At 37.2% G+C, this 25502-nt stretch overlaps 1 protein-coding gene across 1 annotated transcript in view; it reads right to left on the bottom strand.

The window, feature by feature from the left end:
• Window positions 1-17503, bottom strand: part of DACH2 (dachshund family transcription factor 2) — an 858509-nt gene extending 841006 nt beyond the window's left edge. The window contains exon 1 of the mRNA XM_055393325.2: window positions 16989-17503. Coding sequence (XP_055249300.2) covers window positions 16989-17503 — 515 coding nt within the window. The remainder of the gene's footprint in view (window positions 1-16988) is intronic.
• Between the last annotated feature and the right edge of the window lie 7999 nt (window positions 17504-25502).

Below are 25502 nucleotides of genomic sequence, written 5' to 3'. Positions count from 1 at the left end.
GCCTCCCTGTCCATCACCAACTCCCGGAGTTCACCCAAACTCATGTCCACAGAGTCGGTGATGCCATCCAGCCACCTCATTCTCTGTCGTCCCCTTCTCCTCCCGCCCCCAACCTTTCCTAGCATCAGAGTCTTTTCCAGTGAGTCAACTCGTCTCATGAGGTTACTATTCCTCAAACCTACTAGCCATGCTAGTAGCCAAAGCCATGTTTTAGGGCTTTTGGTCAAACTGTTTTCTCAGCCTGAAATACTTTCCTCAGATTTGGCTAGGCTAACACCCCTCTGTGAACAAAGGTCATGTTCTCAACGAGGCCTATATTACCCATTCTATTTAAAACTGCAACCAACTCCAATCCTGCCTGCCATACCCTTACTTTGCTGTATTTACTCTATATTTTCCATAGCACTTACCACCTTCTAACATACAGTATAATTTACTTCTTTATTATGCATACTGTTTATTGTCTTCCTCATCCATATTACCAGGTAGTTCAGTGTAAAGAATCCACCTGCCAATGCAGGAAACATGGGTTTGATCCCTGGGTCGAGAAGATCCCCTGGAGAAGGGAATGGTAACCCACTCCAGTTTTCTTACCTGGAGATCCCATGGACAGAGGAGCCTGGAAGGCTACAGACCATGCAGTCGCAAAGAGTCAGACACAACTTAGCGGCTGAGCCACCCACACGCATCCATACCACCATACCCAAGAATATAATCCTTTTCTCAGGGACAAGAATCTTTATTTTTAACAAATATATCCCAAGCACCTAGAAGAATGCTTGACACAGAATAGACACTCAACAGCTATTTGATGAATGAATGAATGAAGAACTAGTAATCTTTTTTATGTGTTTTGCCTTGTCTGTACAGTAAGATTTAAATCTCTCTGAACTTAGCCACTGATGCTAGCATAGTATTTTGGACACAAGAGACAATTTGTATTTTAGTAACAATTAATAGATCCCACCTTCATAAATTCTTTCAATATTATGCTTTGATGAAATACTGCCATTTCTACACACTTTCTTGAATTACTATTCCTTTCATTTTTCCATTCAAAATGTTAAGTTTTTGTTGATTCCCAAAATATTTCTGTACATGTATATGGAACTGAGTCTCCATGGAGGGAGATCAGTTACTATATTTCTGAAAACATCATCATTAAAAGTCAGTATGTCCCATCAAGCATGCACCCTGAAGACATTCTAGGGAAGCTCCTGTGTAGTGCTTCTCTTTCCTACTAGTTTATCTCTATTTGCCACCACTAGATTTTCCATAAATTCCTGACTACCTGCAACAATCCACCCAGAAACAAAACTTTTTTTTTTCCAAGTCTGTCTCTCAAGACTTAATACTTCAGAGACAATATAGAGAGCATAATTTTCTCTATGTACCAGAAAAGAAAAAACAGACGCTTAGGTTCCAGGCGGAGAAGGCAATGGCAAGCCACTCCAGTACTCTTGCCTAGAAAATCCCATGGACGGAGGAGCCTGGTAGGCTGCAGTCCATGGTGTTGTTACGAGTCAGACACGACTGAGCGACTTCACTTTCACTTTTCACTTTCACACATTGGAGAAGGAAATGGCAATCCACTCCAGTGTTCTTGCCTGGAGAATCCCAAGGACGGGGGAGCCTGGTGGGCTGCCGTCTATGGGGTCACACAGAGTCGGACTCAACTGAAGTGACTTAGCAGCAGTAGCAGTAGGTTCAAGGACTGTCTCTGCCTGTACTAGATTCTATGGCCTTAAGCAATTCATTTTCCTTACCTACATTTCAATTTTCTCTCCTAAATTCACAATCAGATGACACATTTTGTAGAATTACTGTGAGGATAAATGTAGATAGTGTAAGATTAAGCTTTGCAGCCTGTAAACTTCTGCACAAAATTAAGTTTCTATTATTCCCCAGAAGCACTATAAGTTTCATGACAACTATGGATGATGTTAATTTAGCATTGAGGGGAAAAGAGTCTAAATGAGATTAAGTGATGCCCAGAAGTATCATGTTGTAGAGTGATCAGACATCTGTTAATTAAAATTTTAGAAATTTCACAACAAAATTATAAAAATAAACTAAGGATTAGATTAAATGAGCTAATGTATATCAAATCACTATATAAGCTATAAACCAGTACATACATGTAAAGTTTTTACTATTACACCTAGCTAGTAATTTTAAACTTCCAGATATATTTTCAGGGAGAAGGCATGAAGGAAATATTTAAACTTTACTGTACTTATTAACTACAAAAATGCCACTTTGATGTTCTTTAATTCAAATTTTAATGTTCATTAAACAATCTTGAATGCAGTGATTCAAATTACTCTCTAAAATGAAAACTTAACCTTGAATACCATAAAAACTTCACACACATACCCAAAGGCAAAATGTAACCCTTTTTAATAAATTCATACTCAACATGTGTTTCAAAAATGTGATATGGCAAGCTAGAATCAGGCTAATAGACCAATAATTGTAAGGCAACTTACAGAGGAAATATCGTTGGACACTGCATAAAATATTTTAGAAACTAATGTAACATTTACTAGTATAGTAAAGGAATATTATTTTAGTGACAACACATATGCAAATATTCTGTCATGGTTTCCAATACTACCAGCTCACCTCAAAAAGAATAACATTTCCACATTTTGCCTTTAGTGTTTTATTTTTACTCACAGCCAATATTTTTATACTTTCTGTTCTTATTCATAAATCTGCTTAAACTAACCACTAGAATAAAATGAATGCAACTAAAGGAAATAATTCATTCAACAGATCTGTGGAAAGGCCTTCATAAGTCCACATTATGCTACCTACTTCTCATCTGTCATCTAAATATTAATTGTTCTTGATCCATTCAAAACTTCCATGAGAAATATTTTCTCATCAAGTTTTCTTCACCCTTTTTAGTTTCATTCCTTGGCTCATGCCTAAATGGTACTACATCCATGCTAGCATGACCCGAGGTATATAGTTCTTGTATGATTAAAATCAAGAGTCTTCCTAATTGGACAGAAAACTTTAAACTATTGAGCTCCACGGTCCCTTCTTTGATAGACACTTTTACATTTTTTCCACTAATACAGAAAAAGATCTAAAAATCTGAATTTCTTGAGTTGTATTTAACATTTAAAAACTGAGAGCCCGCTTGGGGTAAAAAAAAATGAAACAATACACAGAAGAGCAGTTATTCAATTTACTGGGGCTAAACTTAAAAGAGTAAGAAAAGCTTTAGACTCTGGCAGAATGGACATTATGAAAACATAAAACCTCATGAAAAAGAATATGGCCCTAAAAAAATAATAATCTGTTAGTCTTCTAGTATGACAAAGACCAATCCAAAACAAATGCAACAAAGTGGTGATCCTACAATACTTGTATCAATTAAGCTCTGGAACAGTTACTACCCTCTTCAGAGACCAAAATCCTCAACATGTCAGTCAATCAGTCAGTTCAGCCTCTCAATTGTGTCCGACTCTTTGCGACCCCATGAATCACAGCACACCACGCCTCCCTGTCCATCACTAACTCCCGGAGTTTACCCAAACTCATGTCCATCGAGTCAGTGATGCCATCCAGCCATCTAAATCTCTGTCGTTCCCTTCTTCTCCTGCCCCCAATCCCTCCCAGCAACAGAGTCTTCTCCATTGAGTCAACTCTTCACATGAGGTGGCCAAAGTATTGGAGTTTCAACTTCAGCATCAGTCCTTCTAATGAACACCCAGGAGTGATCTCCTTTAGGATGGACTGGTTGGATCTCCTTGCAGTCCAAGGGACTCTCAAGAGTCTTCTCCAACACCACAGTTCAAAAGCATCAATACTTCAGCGCTCAACTTTCTTCACAGTCCAAATCTCACATCCATACATGTTCACTGGAAAAAACATAGCCTTGACTAGATAGACCTTGGTTGGCAAAGTAATGTTTCTGCTTTTTAATATGCTGTCTAGGTTGGTCATAACTTTCCTTCCAAGGAGTAAGCATCTTTTAATTTCATGGCTGCAGTCAGCATCTGCAGTGATTTTGGAGCCCAAAAAAATTAAGTCTGTCACTGTTTCCACTGTTTCCCCTTCTATTTCCCATGAAGTGATGGAACCAGATGCCATGATCTTAGTTTTCTGAATGTTGAGATTTAAGCCAACTTTTTCACTATTCTCTTTCACTTTCATCAAGAGGTTCTTTAGTTCCTCTTCACTTTCTGCCGTAAGGGTGGTGCCATCTGCATATCTGAGGTTATTGATATTTCTCCCAGCAATCTTGATTCCAGCTTGTACTTCTTCCAGCCCAGCGTTCCTCATGATGTACACTGCAAATATATTAAATAAGCAGGGTGACAATATACAGCCTTGACATACTCCTATTCCTATTTGGAACAAGTCTGTTGTTCCATGTCCAGTTCTAACTGTTGCTTCCTGACCTGCATATAGGTTTCTCAAGAGGCAGGTCAGGTGGTCCGGTATTCCCATCTCTTGAAGAATTTTCCACAGTTTATTGTGATCCACACAGTCAAAAGCTTTGGTATAGTCAATAAAGCAGAAATAGATGTTTTTCTGGAACTCTCTTGCTTTTTCCATGATCCAGCGGATATTGGCAATTTGATCTCTTGTTCCTCTGCCTTTTCTAAAACCAGCTTGAACATCTGGAAGTTCAACATTCACGTATTGCTGAATCCTGGCTTGGAGAATTTTAAGCTTGACTTTTCTAGCTTGTGAGATGAGTACAATTGTGCAGTAGTTTGAGCATTCTTTGGCATTGCCTTTCTTTGGGATTAGAATGAAAACTGACCTTTTCCTGTCCTGTGGCCACTGTTGAGTTTTCCAAATTTGCTAGCATATTGAGTGCAGCACTTTCACAGCAACATCTTTCAGGATTTGAAATAGCTCAACTGGCATTCCATCACCTTCACTAGCTTTGCCCATAGTGATGCTTTCTAAGGCCCACTTGACTTCACATTCCAAGATGTCTGGCTCTAGGTGAGTGGTCACACCATCATGATTATCTTGGTCATGAAGATCTTTTTTGTACAGTTCTTCTGTGTATTCTTGCCACCTCTTTTTGGTCAACCTGTACCCATCATCAAAATGGCCGCTTTTGCAGGACATGATCAGCATTCCATTTTTCAAACTGCAAGTGGAATTTCGATTGACTATTGCAATCATAGAGCAGAAATACTTTACAGCAATTTGATTTAGCACTATACTCACCAGTGTATTTTAACTAAAAACCATGACTCCTCTGATGTCAACACATATTTATTTAACTTACAGTGAAAGTCGCTCAGTCGTGTCCAACTCTTTGCAACCCCATGGTCTATACAATCCATGGAATTCTCCAGGCCAGAATACTGGAGTTGGTAGCCTTTCCCTTCTCCAGGGGATTTTCCTATCCCAGCGATTGAACCCAGGTCTCCCACATTGCAGGTGGATTCTTTACCAGCTGAGTCACAAGGGAAGACCCTATTAAATGGAAGATGGTTGTTTAGGGGTCCTAAGCACAGGAAACATGGTTACAGCCAACAACTGAACTCATGCGGTTTTCCAGGTTTTGATCTGCTAATAGCTATAATGAGTATTGCATCCATTAAATGGATAAATGTTTACATAGACAATATAAGAATAAATTCAAACAAAATATACTAATTTAGTTAAGCATTAACATGATCCAGTACACAGCTGTTAGCTATGACATGTAAGCTCAATGTCTGTTTATGCTTTGTTCATTTCAGATGTTTTCTACATGAAGCATTTAATTTCAGAATGAATTAAACCTTAGTATGTTTCTGGTCTATCTCTTCTTCCCACCGGTGAATGTTTATAAAATGTAAATACAATTCAATAGTAGAATGAGCAAGATAAATTTAGATAGGTCCCATAAACATTTCATAATGTACTACAAAGCCTAATTAATGTTATGTTAATTTTCCACAATTTTGAATTGTATACATCATTTACTGTTCCTTGCATAGTAGGTTAGCTGAGAGTCAACCATATAACAATAAAATATTACCTAGGAAATCTGGAGATGAGACGAAGAATTTGGATAATTCTTAAGATCACTCCTCTCCCCTTGATAAATAGCCTGGTACAGATTAATCAGTTCAGTGCAGTTCAGTTGCTCAGTCTTGTCCGACTCTTTGCGACCCCATGAATCACAGCACGCCACGCCTCCCTGTCCATCACCAACTCTCGGAATTCACTCAAACTCATGTCCATGGAGTAGGTGATGCCATCCAGCCATCTCATTCTCTGTCGTCCCCTTTTCCTCCTGCCCCGCAATCCCTCCCAGCATCAGAGTCTTTTCCAGTGAGTCAACATTTCGCATGAGGTGGCCAAAGTACTGGAGTTTCAGCTTTAGCATCAGTCCTTCCAATAAACACCCAGGATTGATCTCCTTTAGAATGGACTGGTTGGATCTCCTTGCAGTCTAAGGGACTCTCAAGAGTCTTCTCCAACACCACAGTTCAAAAGCATCAATTCTTCGGCGATCACCTTTCTTCACAGTTCAACTTTCACATCCATACATGACCACTGGAAAAACCATAGCCTTGACTAGATGGACCTTTGTTGGCAAAGTAATGTCTCTGCTTTTTAATATGCTATCTAGGTTGGTCATAACTTTCCTCCCAAGGAGTAAGCGTCTTTTAATTGTATGGCTGCAATCAGCATCCACAGTGATTTAGTAGGAACTTATTTAATTTTTGTTGAAGTGAAGTGACAAATAGATTGAATTGGAAATATATAATATATACATATTACATATACATACACACACATATATACACGATATATATTGTATGTATATGTATATGTGTGTTCAAATTGAATATTCTAATTGAGTTATAAAATGAGATAAAAAATCTGTGTACTGTGCAGAAAACGCACTATGCAGTAAATTCCTTTGTATGAATGAACTCCCAAGTGTCTTCCTCAAGTAAAAACCCAGAGGGTACTCAAACATTTTTACAAAATACATTTAGAAGTTTAGCAGATCATAGGCTATTTTCAAGGCAGAAAGCTTAACATTAACATTTAATGATAGATGTTTATAATTTTCCAGAGTTATTTATGTTTAAATGTAATACATGTAAGGGTCAATGTGCTCTGAACAAATAAAAAAATAATTTTTTCTCATCTCTGTTTTAATTTTTGGCACATAATATTGTATAGGACTACATGTAAAAGCATATCAAACTCTTAAACTTGAGAATCTATTTAAAACTAACATAAATGAAGGCAAGCTTTTTTACATGGGGAAAAAAAAAACATGTTTTTCTAATCCACAGTTACACATTCTACTATAAAAACTTGTGTCTCATAGAATAATTAATTTTATGAATTTTTAAGGACTCATATCCCTTGCAAAAATACTATATGTCAGAGAAAAGATACTAAAGTGAATTAACTGCAGTCATTCTTAAGTGGAAATACATATTTTATTCCCAGTTCCTCTTGATGAGTATTTTATATAGTTATATCATAAGTAAAACATAAAACTAAAATATTTTATATATTAATAACTATTTTTAGTTCGACCTTTCTGGTATAATTCTAAAGACTTAAAAATATCTAGTGTTACTGATATAGTGCACAGGCAAATACAAGATATTTAAGGATTATTCAACAATGCATAAGTCAAAAATTTGTAATCTCAAAGATTTCAGTTTAACAAACATAAAAAGGGAGATATAGGGTTTATATACCCTAAGCTAAAGACAGCATGAGTCCAGAATATAAGCTCCATGAGAGAAGAGACTGTGGTGTTCACTCTCTTCACCTAGAACACTGCCTGGCACCACAGAATATACTGTATACACACACACACACTCAATTAAAACAAATCTAATCATGAGAGATCAAAATTATTGTGAAGATGTTTTTATTTATTTAAATTCTAACAATTAAGTTGATAGAATAAGTTTTCCTAATGTCTAGAGATTAAAGACAGTATTTCAGTAAAGATACTCACACTAGGGTCTAACTTATGTCCTCCAGAGAACTATTTCAGGTGAATTCCTCTTGAGATTTTGTAATTAAAATTCCTTGGATTGAATTCAAGGAGGAAACCATATCATAAAGCATCTCGTCATATTGTCTATAGTGTTATATAAAGCAAGCCCTCAGTGTCTGAATGTTTATTATCCTTTCAGAAGGATCAAGGCCTAACATACATATATAATCACATTTTATGGATGGTCACATTGCAATTTTTATACCATTTCTGTGAATTTGATGTGCTTCAATATGGCATTAAACTAAACATTCTTAAAATAGGTACTGTGTAAATAGCACCTATGTATCCTACTGTCAAAAGCCATTAAAAGATAGTATAGTCTTATATGATAATTGAGTCTGAATTTTTTTAATGTTTTTATTGCAATAAAACATGGAGCCTCACAATTGATGTATAATGTAGATAATGCACTAACAAATGTGATATAAAATAAATTTATCCAAATATTGTTTATGATGTTATTAGTATACTTCTTAAATAAGCAAGTAAGAGACAAACTTCTTCCAAAATAACTAAAAGCTCTGAATCATATTGCTGTAAGCTATAATGGTTATAACTGTTAATCCAATACACCTTTTATACAAACCCATAAACACATGAGTGGAAAAATACCACAGATGTTCATCTCTAATGCAATTTCCATTCAATTTCCTAAGTGCGGTCCCTGTGTGCAAACTAGCTTAACGTTATGTTTAGCTTGCAAATTCTTTAAATAAATAATGAATGCAATAAAACTAAGAGATCAATGCAAGCTGAGAAATCATAAAAAAAAAAAAAAGCCCTTTGTATTCAGGCGGTTGCCCATTTCAAACTTTAATCTGGAGAGAGATCAATATTACTTTTTTAACATCACATAAATAGCAGATAGACTAAATGTAGACTAAATGCTGTTACCAGCTAGCAGTTGCCAGCAATCTGATAAGATTGGACACAATTACAATTGAATGTTTTATACCTTAACATACACACTACATTATACACTATTAAGCAACTTGTTTAAAAATAAAAAGCTTATTTAGCAATAAAAATACCATGGTTCATTATTTTTCAAACTTTCCTGTACTACGTATTTTTCCAGCAGTATAATTACAAAGATTTCACCACGATTTGATCTAATAAACTAAATAATTTTAATGAGTTAGAATAGTACCTGCATATGAGTAGTTTCAACCTCAGGGGTCTTAGATGAAAGGAAATGTTACTCTTCAAAATTAATTACACCTGAAAAAGTTAAGCTATTCCTTGAAATGGGGGTGAAGGGGGGAACACTTCATGCAAATTTGTATTGCAACTGGATGGGTCCTGAGATTATTCAAGAAAAAAATAAATCATTATACTTAAGTATTCCTCTTTCTATTCACAAACTATAGATAGAATGGAGGAAAACCCTCTTCTTACCAACTCATTTTTTATAAACACTGTTTGAAAAAATATCAAAAGTCAACTGCTTGGTTTAGTGCTGATATCAAGTCGTATAAATCTAAATAGTTGAGAATCATTTTATACTAGTATTAGAACATCTCCTATGGGTTTTCACTAAAAGAAAATATCAAGAAGTCATACTTTCTTTACAGATATATTTCATTTAAACATTCTAATTTCATAAAATAGATTTGTGTAGCTTTATATGTGTACTTGTGAAAATTTTATGGCATGATTACAAATGGTTTTATAATGGAATTAAATTTTTTAAGATTAGTGTCGTTTTATAATTGTCCATTTTATGTAACTACTTAGTTTTTTTTTAAGCACAGAAATTTGTGCAAAGAATTCTAATGAGAAGAATAAATGTGTATGTGTACATGACTGTATTCATTAAACAAATGTGAATTAGGTGCCTAAATGTATATGATATCAGGCTTACTAAAATTTTACTATAAATATTACTAAAGTTAAAGATAACTTCTCCGAAATTTTTATTACAAGTCCAAAGTTTTATGTAACAAATTCAGTTTTATTTTAGGAATATCATTATAGGTAGTGATAAATGTTTCCATTTGCTGTTTAGTATGTTATATTCAATTTTGCATAAATCAATGTATATAACATCTTACATTCACATTCTCAATATAATAATTTTACCAATTCTAATACATAAATTTATCTTTAAAGAAGGATGTGGCAAGACTTCACAATGAAGACATTCCCACGGTTTAAGCAAAATATGGAAAAAAAAAGCTAACTCTTGTCCATAACTTATTCAACTTACTTATAAAATTCTTTTTAAATTATACTGCAAATCATAACATGTATCCTAAGCTTCCAAGATTAGTCTAACACTGCAGATAAAAATGTCCTGAAGAATTTGAGACCTTAACAGTATCAGTTAGCAGTTTCCTGTTTTCCTATTCTAATAAAGCTAACAGTAAAAATTTGATGCAAGAATACTGTAAAGGCCTGCAAAGAGAACTACCTCTGAGAGTTGATTTTTAAAAATATACATTCTTCAGAAAGTTGAAGAAGAAAAATCATTGAATATCCTTTCTAAAATCTGTATTTTCAAACATCAGAGATTAACTTTAAAAGTTATAACACTGACAACATTAAACTCAAAGTATTTCATAACAATTAGCACAATTGTTTCTCTCCAAAAACCAAGACAATGATGCCATGGATGAAATGAAATAAAACATGATAGTGATGATAGTAAATGCAGGTAGGTAATAAAGTTCACTAGAGGTATACAAAGTACCTTTCGGTATGCATATGTGTTTCTAAAGTTTAAGAAAGTAAATTATAAAAGTAGCATTTATTGTTACTGAATGATTTTTTATTTACAATTACCCAAAATATAAACAGCTGCAATATTCTAAAATAAAATAAACTTTTCTAAGATTTTCAGCACTGTAAAGTGAGGAAATGATGAATAAAGAATGGACAAGCTGTCTCCTTACTACTAAAAAGAAATATTAAATCCTGAAGGAGTTCTAAATCCCTCGTTAAGAGTATATTGCAGCTGCATTAAGCCAACAAGAAGCTGATTAGTAAGGATTTAAAAACTAACACCCTCTGTAATCAATTTGGATACAGCATTATTTTATTTATAGTGACACTTTCAATGTGTCCCAATCATATATTACTTATTCTCATTTTTCCTACCATGATTAAATATTAATGTGGAGGCACTATTTATTATGCAGCTACCCTATATTTAGGTTTTAAGATATTGATTTCCATCATTTTAGAAGACTTAATATAGCACGAAAATTCAGAATCTTTCCCATGAAGAAACTTACGATTGGTTTGATAGTTTTCTCTGATTCCTAAATAAAATAAAATAAATTTAAATGTTCTAAAGTAGAAAATGGAAAAAGGGATGCCGCCACTTTAAAAGCTTCGATCTCTTTGACATTGCTGGCAGTGTATGGGAACATTAATGCATCTGTCATGATAACAAGCTAAGAATAACATCTAGACATCAAACTGAGCAGAGAATCCATCTGAAGTGATTCATTCAGATCTGTCTCATTGATTTATTAAACACAAGGCAACATCTGCAGCCTCACAGAGCTGCTTGGTGAAATTAATGCAAGATCAATTCAAATGGAAAAAAAAAAGTGTAAAAGAGATAAATCAAAACACAATTTGCATGCAGTTCCACAATCAGGCTTATTGGGTGCAAATGCTCAATTTCCCTTCCAAAGCAAATGTGTTTAAATGTTGTTTTATCTCTTTTAGAATTGTGTGATCTGAAGTGACAGTGAAGAGGTTTGCAGGTTGAGATGGTGAAAGGGAAGAAAAGGAAGAAAAAAATGCTACCAAAGACCTTTTGAATATGCAACAAGAATATCATTAATACCTAATTGTTTTTCTTTTGGGAGAAAAGTTTGATGTCCTTCCTCTGAAAACATGATATTTTCAGTTTTTGTCAATTAGGTCAGTTTTAATGTATATCTGAAATGTATAGAGTGTATAAATCTAAATCATTTATTTCCTGAAATGCATCAGATAAACTGCCACTGTAGATATAGGTTACCAACTGAAATATAATGTATTATGATAAGAGTTTCTCACAATTACATTTGCCTGCTGGAAGCACTTTTAAAACATCTAGAGATTTCATTAAGACAAAATAAGTTTACTTAATAAAGCATCAAACAATTCAGACTTACTATTTTATACAAGTGTTAGAGAATTCCTGTATGAAACCACCTAAACATTAATATCTGAAGACCATCACTTCCTAATGACTTATTAGCATTCATGTACTATATACATTGAGACTAAAATCATACATAAATATCCAAAGATATTCTCTATCATACCATGCATCATTTATTTAATGTAATACCCATTACCTAATAATGAGTTTTGGGGAAAATATGAAATCCAGCAAAAGTATTAGATAAATACAAAAGTTGTTATTTATGCAGAAGTGTACTTTTAAAATGAATGTACACGTGGAAGTTCTATGGACTGGCACATGAGTAGACTGCTTTAATTATAATATTGACATCATTCTCTAATAAAAGACAGTGCATTGTTGACTATGTGACTGCTTTTAACAGACAAGACTATCCCCTCATTATCCCATGAATTAAAATGTCTGCATTTATTGCCCAGATATTTCTAAAACCTTTTTATCATTTCTGAAAATGTAAGTCATACAAAATATTAGCCCAGGAAAGTGATGCAAGTTGTTCAAAAATTTGATTTTGCTTAACTTTACAATGAATGAAGACATTTATTTTCAAAGTTGTTATGCTTTATGGATTATGAACTATATTCATCAAGTGCGAATACAAAGCCAAACTCATTGACTGTTTTAAATAATACTTGTAGTATTTGAAAGTAGTAGTTTTAAATTGTTGTAAAAGTCACTATAAGTCACATAAAGTTATTCTAACATGGAAGCCCATTTATGTTCTGTTCGCACAGTCAGAATAACAATAAACCATGCTGGAACATTTAAATTTTTAATTAAAAAACTGAATTATATTAATTTGAGTATATGTTGAATCATGTCTCCAAATGCATTAAAATATTTTCTTAGTCATACATTGTGGTCTAAGCACCCATTTAACTATATGTAAATGACTGAATAACATTTAATCAGTTGGTCCTCAAATGAAATGAAATGAAATGCTGATTATGAAATTTGACAATGTTACTTTTATATAGATAGGTAGATAAAGAGAGATAACACTAAAATGTTTTGGTTGCTTTTTCACATTTACTGAATAACAATCTTTAATTTAATATTTTACTGCTATATTAAACTTTGAAGAATTCAGTAAGGAAAATCCATTGCATAAGAGTGAGATATTTTACACATTTGCTTTCTGAATCTGCCCGGACTCTATAACATTAAAACTCTAAGTTCTCTTGGACAAGAAATGGAAAATAATCACAGTGCTTTATCTGCAAAAACAAAGGTCTGAAACAAGATAACAAGTTTTCCTATTTGGTTTGGGTCTTTTTAATCATCGCTTTCTTAATAACCCTCAAAATAATCTTCTTTACAATTAATTTCTGAAGCTAAGGGGCATCAAGGAAAAATACTTGGATAGTCATTTTCAACTGCAGCGATGTAAAGCTTGACATTGAATAGAACAATGAATAGTCAAGAGTTTCAGTCTTTCTATTCTCTAGTAGCTGAGGCTAGTACTATTTTCCAACTTCTTTTCTGGGAAGAGAACTTTGAATATTTTAATAATTAGTTAATAAAAGTAGTTGACATAAGGCACTGATTGAGCTATTTTTGTGACTTTCAGTACTGTCAAAGAAACAATTATGTAAGTATTTTACTCATTCATTTTCAGTGGCAACATCTCAAGGTCTCTGAAAACGACCAGTTTTAAAGTGGTCTATTTTGTGTGTTCTGGAATAGTGTAGGAAGCTATTCCAAATTAAAATATCCTATATTAGGCCTTGTATCCTTCCGTAGTTACCTGACAAAGAAGGGCAGAAATGCTTATTATGTAGGAAAAGAAAATTGCCAACAACACCATTACAGATAGGCCTTCCATTCAACAATACAGTATGGAAATTGATCCATTAGGAGATGAAGGTGAATCGCTTTTTTCAAATAAGAACAGTAGTATGTAGGTGTTTCCACTCATTGAACACAGACTTCTTCCTTGCACTTCTCCCCCCTTTTAGCTTAGAGTGCTAGGAAATCATGAGTCTTAAACGACAATTCTCTTTAGTCAAGTCTCCACTGGTTTATTGCTCATCTTCTTTGGGCATCTCTATAAGTTCCTCTGATCCATCTTTCACTCCATTTTATGGCATCATTCTGCTCATATCCTATATCTCTTTTCTCTTACTGTCTCCATCTCATCTACTTTATTTTGTCTCTCTTGGGCCTCATTACTATTTACATCCTTCACCTTTCTTTTCACTGAATAGAAAAGACATGGAAGTAATGTTCACTTAAATACTAATTTCACAGATAGAAGGAATGATTTAAGGTACACACATCTGTAAATAATGTTACCTCAAGTCATACGGCATCCATTATAAGCATTATCATATTTTATAGTTTTTTTAACTATATGATTATGAGGACAAAATATGGTAATGTTAATTAGATTTTTCTAGAAATTGTGAGGATTTGTTTACTGTCTAGAAATTGCAACATAGGGGTTTCTAGTGGTTTTCTTCATCTTTATTTATAGATTGAATTCATAGAACATATTTCATAAATTTTTTCAATTACATATTGCAACACTTGTAACACAATTATAGAAAATGTACATAATAAAAATACTCATAAAGAAAAATTGCAGTAGGAAGCACATACATCATATTTCAGATGTTTCCTCTTATATTTTTAATATTTATCTATCACTTTTACATGTGCACATACACAAAAGCAATCTAAGCCCTCAAAAAAGTTGGCATTGTAAATGCTTGATAAGGAATAAATAAAACATAACTGAATAGAAATAATAAACTAGAACACATCATATAACAGGGTTCAAAAATAGCATAAGAACACGACTCTGGATACAGGGAAATTTATTATTTTTTCCTTTAGTAAATAGCTCTAAGAAAAATTAAAGTTTCTATTTACAGAGGGAAGCATCAAAATCACATTAAAGTGTTAATCTATTTATTTTTTTAATGAAAATTATAGATTTTGCTCAAGGGTGTGTAAATTATTTATTAAAGAAAGTAGAATTTCCTATGTGTAATAATTGATCATTTCTCTTTAAGAGTGGGCCTTTACAAGAGAAACTAGGGAAAGGAGAAAGGAGGAGGACAGAAGATTGGTTTTCAGGTCTACAATTGTACAAGTCTTTTCAAATGACAACAAATAAACTAGATGACCCTCATCTGAAGTCCCTGGTTTGGCTATTAGTAGGGTGCTTTGTGGTCAAAATAAAATATCTTTTCTACTCTTAAAACCTATAATTGCTTCATTTATTGAGGGAACGGGTATCCTTTGTGTTTTAAGGCCATCTATCTTCCTTAAGAAAATGTGATCTAATAAGCCAGGTTTTTAAGCCCCAGATGTGATTCAGGTAGGAGTTCTTATACAAATAGGTTTCTGCATAATTGCTAGAACACAGGAGAACACTGCTCAAAAAGAGAAAAAGCTTCCCTTGTAAGTTCTGTAGCATTATCTTATTGTAGCAGTCAGCAACAGTTTGTCTACAAGTTGCCAGTATACTTCGACTATACATAGTAATTTGGATTTTACAGCAGATGTGTCACCTGGGTTAGTTTTGGTTCATAAAACCAGAGATCTTATGATTTAAAGTTGCATTGTGAGAAAATCTACCTCTGCAGATGTTTTCTGCAAAATGATAAACAGCAGTGCTGTTTCACAACAAAACCCTTTGCCCCCTTTAGCTTGGTGATGGTGATTTGGTTTGTATGCTCATCACATCTACCAACTGTGTACTTTCCTAACAGATATTATTATATTAGAGATGGAATAAATACTAAGAAAACTAATTTAAAAGTCTTTAAAAAATAAATAATCTTGAATATAGTTCACTTTCTTAACACTCAAACATTGAAAATAATTTGCTTATGGACATATGCAAATAAATATTTGTTCTATAATGTACTTCTAAGCTGTGCTACGAAGGAGGTGCATTTACAACCGGAGAAGCTGACCATCATCATTTAGGGAATCCTCTCTTTGGGGGAATGCGATCCTTCCAACTGTTTGCCTGGGGGAAGAGCTGAAAGCATCCTCTCTAGAAAACCTGCCAACTTTTATTGCACTCCCCACCCGGTCCCGCCCCCACAGTTCATGCCCTACATTGCCCTCTGCAGATGACCCAAAGGGTCGATCCCAGGAAAGTGACATTTGCCATCGTTCTTTAAAAAAAAAAAAAGGCTCCATCTACTTTCCTGTATCGTGTACGGGGAAGCTTTGCGCAGCAGACATGAGCACCCATTTTCATGAGCTCGTTCTGGCTCTCTCTCACAGACAGACAGACACACACCACCACCATTACCACCACTACCACCATAACACAACAACGCATTCTCACAAAAAACATACAGGATGGGGAACGAATCATCCTCTGGGATGGATTCTAGACTTCCGACCCTCTGCATCCCCCAAATGCTGTGTTCTGGATTGCTAGCTTAGGAGCACAGTTTACAGCTCAGCCAGCCCTCTCCTCCGGAAAGCCCGTGGTGTCCGTGTTCAGGAAAAAAAATCTGTCCGACCCGTATGGCCACAAATGAGCAGGAAAGAAAACCAAATAGAGATATTAACAAATAATCACAAGCAGCCAGAAAGCCATGCAAGATAAAGGCGAACGGCTGGAAACTTTCAGTACAGGACCTCAAACTGAAGTTTGTGAGAGACTTTCTTAGACCCAAGCCCTGCCCCTGAGCTCGGACTAGAAGCGACAGGAAGTTAAGGAGTCTTTCCAGTCCTCTTTTTCCTACCGACTTAGAGCCTGAAGAGTAGAGCAAGCTAGTTAAAACACACTGTACAAAGTTGGAAGAAGATGATACATGCAGAAGGGCAAAGGGGGAAGAGGGAGCTAAGAAACGAGAATCTCACCTGGCATTGGTGCAATCGATGAACAAAGTTTCGAAGTCTTTCCTGGTGATGAGTTTGCAGCGGTTGACCCCAGGGTGGATGGCCCCCAGCCCGCGGAGGATCCGGACCTGCTCAACAGTACACACTACCGGGGATATGTCCAGTCTCTTCAGCTTGGTGTACACAGTATGTAACCCTCCCACCAGGTGTTTGAGGAAGAGATCAAAGACTTGCGGCAGGCAAATCAGTTCCTGGCCGTCCATCAGGAAGGAAGCCACCTTTACCCCATGCATGTCGACCATCCGGCACTCGTTGGTGTTGGTATTGCCGCTGCCCTCGCTGGTACTACCGACCCCTTCACCCCCGGCACTGCCGCCGTGGTTACTGACCATGAAACTGTTGATCACACTGGGGATGAGACGAGGAGACTCTCCAGGCGTCGAGTACAGGGGTTCCGCCCGAAACAAGCCCCCCGGGACGCCTGCGCCGCTGGAAGTTGCAGAGATTACTGGAGGTGCGGAGACAGCCATGGTCATTTAGTCTCAAATCTTTGGTCTTCAGGCCTTTGCTTTCTCGTCCAGTCTCCTCTACGTCCCCTACTACCCGCTCCCTCACTCTTTCACTCTCTGTGGCTCGCTCGCGCTCGCTCCGGACTGTTTGCAAGTCTACGGTAGCGGAGCTCACGCTACGCTCAAGCTCGATCACCACCCGGCAAACAGTGAGCGGCCTGGACCTGCGGCGGCCCGAAATCCCACCCCACCACACCCCCTCCCGAGACTGGCAGCGCCTCCCAGCCAATGGGTCCCAACCCCTAGGCTCCCGAGCGCGCCGAGTGGCTGCCACCCGTGAGTAGGTGGAGACTCCCTGGCCAGCCTCCCGACTACCTGAGGCAGTTAGGGGCCAGCGGGTGAATGAGGATGGAGCCGGAGAAGGGGGCAGTGTAGTTCCTCTGCTTCAAGCCTAGCAGTGTGACTAGAGAACACACGCAGAGCTCCCAAAGTGGCCTCGGACACCGAACTTCTCCCCTCGGCGCCCCAAGAGTGTCGAGGTGGAAACACAAAGGGAAATTCCAGACTGTTTCTCGCCCCAATTTGCTGCCACCCCGCACCCGGGTTCAATCAAGGAAAGGGAGATGACAGCTCCAATTCATTTGCACATTGTTCCTAAACTCAGCTGGGGCTAAGAAACGGCTTTGCCCAAATTCCAAGAGGAAGAATCCAGTGAGTTCAGAAGTAAACAGCCTTCTGCCCACCTGGTGCGCTTGGTGTAAGTTCTCCCACATCCAGTGCACAGTGGAGCTAGCGTCCAGTACCGCACTCAAATCACAGTTGCGAGTTTTTAATCCGCTCCTACGCACTGACAATCAGGAGGCGCAGAGAGCTTGTGAACATTTTGGAATAGAGCAAAGACTTGGTATTTGGGTGGCGGACGGACATCTCTTTCTACAGAACTTCCTCTACGGTGTCCTGAATAGACTCGGCTTTCTCCGTAGCCATCCCTTAGTTTCAAGATTGTCGGTTCCCATTCTCGGCTAAAACTGATAAGAAAAGTTCCTTTATGACTCAAGACAGTCACTACAGAATATGAGAGAAGAGCGAGGGTTTGTGCTCTTTAATATTGCATTTTCTTCCTTCGTCCGTGGGCTTGGATGGTTCAGTGATTAGAGCTCCACGTCCTGAACTGTAGCTCATAATTTCTCCTTCCCCTCTTGTCAAGCGTCCCTAAACTGTAGAGCTCATAAAAAGCAAGATGTCTAGGCAAAGTACGTTCCAAGGCAAAGGCAGGGGTCTTTTCCACAGTCACATGGTGGTTAGATCACTGTAGCAAAGTTGTTTGAAGACTCCTTGTAGAACTTTCAATTCTTTGCTATCAAGCCATTTCCTTTCCTGTAGTCTTCTCCTCTAGAGGCTGTTATTTGGAAAGTGAAATCCATGCTTTCCTTTCCTTACAAAACGTTATCAATGATAAAGCTAAGACGACTTCTTCAATGCTCTTACAGAATGTAAATAATTTTAGGAACTTACTGAATGTTATTCCGATCTCCTTGTACTTACAGTGTCAAAGAGTAGGAAAAAGAGGGCTTTCCCCTGCTAAATTGCTAAGTAGGATCCTTTTGCAACCCCAGGGACTGTAACCCGCCAAGCTCCTCTGTCCATGGGATTTCCCAGGTAAGAATACTGGAGTGGGTTGCTATTTCCTTCTCCAGGTGGGAAAAATAATAATAATAATCTTTCCGACCCAGGAGGTCTTCCCCACCCAGGGATTCAACCGGTGTCTACTGCATTGAGCTGGCGGATTCTTTACCACTGAGCCATCTGGGATGCCCTTTACCACTGAGCCATCTGGGACTGCTAAGTCACTTCAGTCGTGTCCGACTCTGTGCGACCACATAGACGGAAGCCCACCAGGCTCCCCCGTCCCTGGGATTCTCCAGGCAAGAACACTCGAGTGGGTTGCCATTAATACATAAATACCTTAAACTGGATTTATCAGCCTCTCTCTTCAATACATTTTCTCCTTTTGTCTTTTCATCAACCAAGTAATAAGAATTGTCCCTTGAGTCACTTTAAAGTTTCTTTTTTTTATCATAAGTAAGTTTAATGCACATCAATCTCATATAGATAAAAACTATAGGAATAAGCTTGTAATTGTATGGAGTCAAAATGGTAAGATGTTATGATGATAACTTTTGGAATACTGTGAAAAGTGACTCTAACATAATAGGCTGGAATGCATGCAGCCACAAAATACTTGTAAAAGACATTGAATTGGTCTTGTTAGTTTGCTACTGTTGTGGAAAGAAAAGAAGGAGCAAAAAGAGACAATTGAGAAAGACTAAATTCAGACTTAAATTGAAGAAAATAGGGAAAACCACTAGACCATTCAGATATGACATAAATCAAATCCCTTATGATTATACAGTGGAAGTAAGAAATAGATTTAAGGGACTAGATCTGATAGATAGAGTGCCTGATGAACTCTGGACGGAGGTTCGTGACATTGTAGAGGAGACAGGGACCAAGACCATTACCATGGAAAAGAAATGCAAAAAAACAAAATGGCTGTCTGAGGAGGCCTTACAAAATAGCTGTGAAAAGAAGAGAAGCGAAAAGCAAAGGAGAAAAGAAAAGATATAAGCATCTGAATGCAGAGTTCCAAAGAATAGTAAGGAGAGATAAGAAAGCCTTCCTCAGTGATCAATGCAAAGAAATAGAGAAAAACAACAGAATAGGAAAAAAAAAGAGATCTCTTCAAGGAAATTAGAGATTCCAAGGGAATATTTCATGCAAAGATGGGCTCGACAAAGGACAGAAATGGTATGGACCTAACAGAAGCAGAAGATATTAAGAAGAGGTGGCAAGAATACCAAGAAGATCTGTACAAAAAAGATCTTCAGGACAAAGATAATCACGATGGCGTGATCACTCTCCTGGAGCCAGACATCTTGGAATGTGAAGTCAAGTGGGCCTTAGAGAGCATCACAACGAACAAAGCTAGTGGAGGTGATGGAATTCCAATTGAGCTATTTCAAATCCTGAAAGATGATGCTGTGAAAGTGCTGCACTCAATATGCCAGCAAATTTGGAAAACTCAGCAGTGGCCACAGGACTGGAAAAGGTCAGTCTTCATTCCAAGTCCAAAGAAAGGCAATGCCAAAGAATGCTCAAACTACCGCACAGTTGCACTCATCTCACACGCTAGTAAAGTCATGCTCAAAATTCTCCAAGCCAGGCTTCAGCAGTATGTGAACCATGAACTTCCAGATGTTCAAGCAGGTTTTAGAAAAGGAAGAGGAACCAGAGATCAAATTGCCAACATCCGCTGGATCATGGAGAAAGCAAGAGTGTTCCAGAAAAACATCTATTTCTGCTTCATTGACTATGCCAAAGCCTTTGACTGTGTGGATCACAATAAACTGTGGAATATTTTGAAAGAGATGGGAATCCCAGACCACCTGACCTGCCTCTTGAGAAACCTGTATGCAGGTCAGGAAGCAACAGTTAGAACTGGCCATGGAACAACAGACTGGTTCCAAATCGGAAAAGGAGTACATCAAGGTTGTATATTGTCACCCTGCTTATTTAACTTATATGCAGAGTACATCATGAGGAATGCTGGGCTGGAAGAAGCACAAACTGGAATCAAGATTGCCGGGAGAAATATCAATAATCTCAGATATGCAGATGACACCACCCTTATGGCAGAAAGTGAAGAGGAACTCAAAAGCCTCTTGATGAAAGTGAAAGAGAAGAGTGAAAAGTTTGGCTTGAAGTTCAACATTCAGAAAACTAAGATCATGGCATATGGTCCCATCACTTCATGGGACATAGATGGAAAAACAGTGGAAACAGTGTCAGACTTTATTTTTGGGGGCTCCAAAATCGCTGCAGATGCTGATTGCAGCCATGAAATTAAAAGACGCTTACTCCTTGGAAGGAATGTTATGACCAACCTAGAGAGCATATTAAAAAGCAGAGACATTACTTTGTCAACCAAGGTCCGTCTAGTCAAGGCTATGGTTTTTCCCGTGGTCATGCATGGATGTGAGAGTTGGTCTGTGAAGAAAGCTGAGCATCGAAGAATTGATGCTTTTGAACTGTGGTGCTGGAGAAGCCTCTTGAGAGACCCTTGGACTGCAAGGAGATCCAACCAGTCCATTCTAAAGGAAATCAATCCTGGGTGTTCATTGGAAGGACTGATGCTAAAGGTGAAACTCCAATACTTTGGCCACCTCATGCGATGAGTTGACTCAATGGAAAAGAGTCTGATGCTAGGAAGGATTGGGAGTGGGAGGAGACGGGGACGACAGAGAATGAGATGGCTGGATGGCATCACCTACTCCATGGACATGAGTTTCAGTGTACTCCGGGAGTTGGTGATGGACAGAGAGGCCTGGCGTGCTGTGATTCATGGGGTCGCAAAGAGTCGGACACGACTGAGCAACTGAACTGAACTGAACTGAGCACAGGTAGAGAAAACTTCCACAAATGGTGGAGGTTTTCAAAAAAGAATAGAAAAGCACTAACAGAAATGTTGTTGTTTAGAAGTTTTTTTAAAGTTAAATCCCAATTGTGTTCAACAAGTTTTTTTTAATTTAGAAATGTCTATTAAGCTGTGTGCTGAAATAACTCAACTTTCATAACTGATTGTGACTGAAGTTTCAGGATGAATAAGTTTGACTTTAAAAGGGAAGTGTTTTGGTTTTTTTTTTTTTTTTAAGAAATTTCTCTAACTGCATTAAAAATCCTAGGGCCAAGCTGCTCTCTTGTGTATTGCTGTACTTAAATTATCAAATCTTTTTTATTCGCACAGTGGTTTGGGGTTTTCAGGAATAGGATGTTGCAGAGATGTTTTGATGTTGCAAATTTAAATTCTGATATATAAAAAAGAAAATTAGAAGTCAGGTTACAATCACTGTTTGTAATACTGGAAAACAAGCGTGAACAGCTTTTGAAAAGGTTCAAACTAGATATGGCATATACTCAATGTGTCATATATTCGATGTGCTATATCAGATATTTAGTCGTATTTTAATTATCACCAGAGATTAATGTTCAAATTCTATTAGAAATACTGGAGATTAAAATTGGTCATCAGATCATTGAAGGGTTAAATATCCCTTGGATGCTTGAAATACACAAAAGATACTTCAGTTAATTATTTGAATCCCCTCCCATCTGCAGCCTTATAGAAAACAAACTTGGTAATTTTCATAAGAGATACTTGTAATTTAAAGATTTAGTCAGATTTAATAGGCCATGTGTTGTCTCTGGGTTTTCTTATTATTTTGATTACTCTATTTCTTCTTTTATTATTATCTAGGTTTTGAGATTAAGACAATCAAATTCCACATGGAGAGTTTGTTTTCATCCCTTTCTGACTTTAATGTCTTCCATAAACCAAACAGATTTCTAAATAAAGCTGAGTTTCTTTTATTTTTAGGGCTGGGTTTCTACAAGGTCAGAGGAAGCCTTGCATGTCAACACCCAATAAGTTGGAATTGCATGAAACAGTATAAAATCACAAAGGATGCAGTAAACAGAATACTTTTAGGAGATGATTTTCTATGGAGAGAGGCACTAACAAAACTACGGAAATACTCAATGTGCGTGAATTCCAGACACTCCAACAAATAAGAACAAAATTAACACGAATAGATATCATATCTTATCAGAATAAGAAGTTCTAGATGCCACTATTCAGTGGAATGATTTGGGCTTAAATGTAGCTTCTCATACACTGAAATGCTGTAATCTTCTGAGACGTAATTAGCAATTGACATTTACTCCTAATTCATGCTCATTTTGGAGGAGGAGCTCATCTGTGACTTTAAGAAAAACATTCCACTTTGTTCCACATTGTCAGTGAAAGCAGGTACTATTTTGATTAAAAATAAATACACTGGCAGTCTAATGCAGGATTAGGAAATGTCCAGAACCACTTGAAGGGGGTGGCTTTTAGAATGGGCACTCAAGCAAAACCCAAAATAATGAATGGTATTATTTGAAACCTTCAGCCCACTGAGGGTTTGTTGGCTCTAATATGGCCTCTAATCAGAAACTCTCAGGAGCCCTCTAAGGTTCATTTTCAAACAAAAAATAAAAGGAAGTTGATTGGGCAAGGCAATAAATGTGAAATGAAAGTATTCATATAATCAAGAGTTTAACGAGCTAGAGCCTATAGGTATACCCCACTCAAATGAATGTATGGTTTCCTAGGAAAATAGCTATAAAATGACCTTCTATAATATAAGTTCTTTTTTTCACTCAGTTCAAAATTAAATTGAATATAAGTTCCAAGGGAGGCAAAGAAGGAGAAGGGGCACCACTGGAGCAAGAAGAAAACTGGTCAAAACTTAAGGAGTAACACTTAAAATCAGATTCTTAAAAGAAAAAAAAAAGAACATTTACTAACTGAAATATAAAAAGAAACTCTCAAAGCACCTCAGAAAGTATAAGCACTTGCCAAATTTCAACATATCATACCCCAAACTTCACTCTTCTAGGAAAGAAGATGTGTCAACTTTAAATTCCATCACTGTCTCTCTATGTATTGTTCCTTTTTAAATATTTTGCTTTTAACTGTTCAAATTCAAGCCATTCTAACTTTAGCTGGACTCCCACTGCTACTTCAGTTCAGTTCAGTTCAGTCACTCAGTCGTGTCCAACTCTTTGCGACCCAATGAATCACAGCATGCCAGGCCTCCCTGTCCATCACCAACTCCCAGAGTTCACTCAAACTCATGTCCATCGAGTAGGTGATGCCATCCAGTCATCTCATTCTCTGTCGTCCCCTTCTCCTCCCGCCCCCAATCCCTCCGAGCATCAGAGTCTTTTCCAGTGAGTCAACTCATGGCATGAGGTGGCCAAAGTATTGGATTTTCCGCCTTAGCACCAGTCCTTCCAATGAACACCCAGGACTGATCTCCTTTAGAATGGACTGGTTGGATCTCCTTGCAGTCCAAGGGACTCTCAAGAGTCTTCTCCAACACCACAGTTCAAAAGCATCAATTTTTGGCGATCAGCTTTCTTCACAGTCCAACTCTCACATCCATACATGACCACTGAATAAACCATAGCCTTGACTACATGGACCTTGGTTGCCAAAGTAATGTATCTGCTTTTAATTATGCTATATAAGTTGGTCTTAACTTTTCTTCCAAAGAGTAACCTTCTTTTAATTTCATGGCTGCAATCAACATCCTCAGTGATGCTGATAGAATGTGGTCCATTGGAGAAGGGAAGGGCAAAACCACTTCAGTATACTTGCTTTGAGAACCACATGAAAAGTATGAAAAGGCAAAATGATAGGATACTGAATGAGGAATTCCCCAGGTCGGTAGGTGCCCAGTATGCTACTAGAGATCAAGGGAGAAATAACTCCAGAAAGAATGAAGGGATAGAGCCAAAGCAAAAACAATACTCAGTTGTGGATGTGACCGGTGATAGAAGCAAGGTCTGATGCTGTAAAGAGCAATATTGCATAGGAACCTGGAATGTTAGGTCCATGGATCAAGGAAAATTGGAAGTGGCCAAACAGAAGATGCCAAGAGTGAATGTAGACATTCTAGGAATCAGTGAACTAAAATGGACTGGAATGGGTGAATTTAACTCAGATGACCATTATATCTACTACTGTGGGCAGGAATCTCTTAGAAGAAATGAAGTAGCCATCATGGTCAACAAAAGAGTCCGAAATGCAGTACTTGAATGCAGTCTCAAAAACAACAGAATGATCTCTGTTCGTTTCCAAGGGAAACCATTCAATATTACAGTAATCAAAGCCTACACCCCAACCAGTAACACTGAAGAAGCTGAGGTTGAACGGTTCTATGAAGACCTACAAGATCTTTTAGAACTAACACCCAAAAAAGATGTCCTTTTCATTATAGGGGACCGGAATGCAAAAGTAGGAAGTCAAGAAACACCTGGAGTAACAGGCAAATTTGGCCTTGGAGCATGGAATGAAGCAGGGCCAAGGCTAATAGTGTTTTGCGAAGCAAACGCACTAGTCATAGCAAACACCCTCTTCCAC

The sequence above is a fragment of the Moschus berezovskii genome, chromosome X (assembly GCF_049115385.1).
Source record: "Moschus berezovskii isolate FMDL1 chromosome X, NW_MosBer_1.0, whole genome shotgun sequence".
Classification (NCBI taxonomy): domain Eukaryota; kingdom Metazoa; phylum Chordata; class Mammalia; order Artiodactyla; family Moschidae; genus Moschus; species Moschus berezovskii.
The sequence above is the reverse complement of the archived record's forward strand: the minus strand, read 5'-3'. Positions and strand labels throughout refer to the sequence as shown.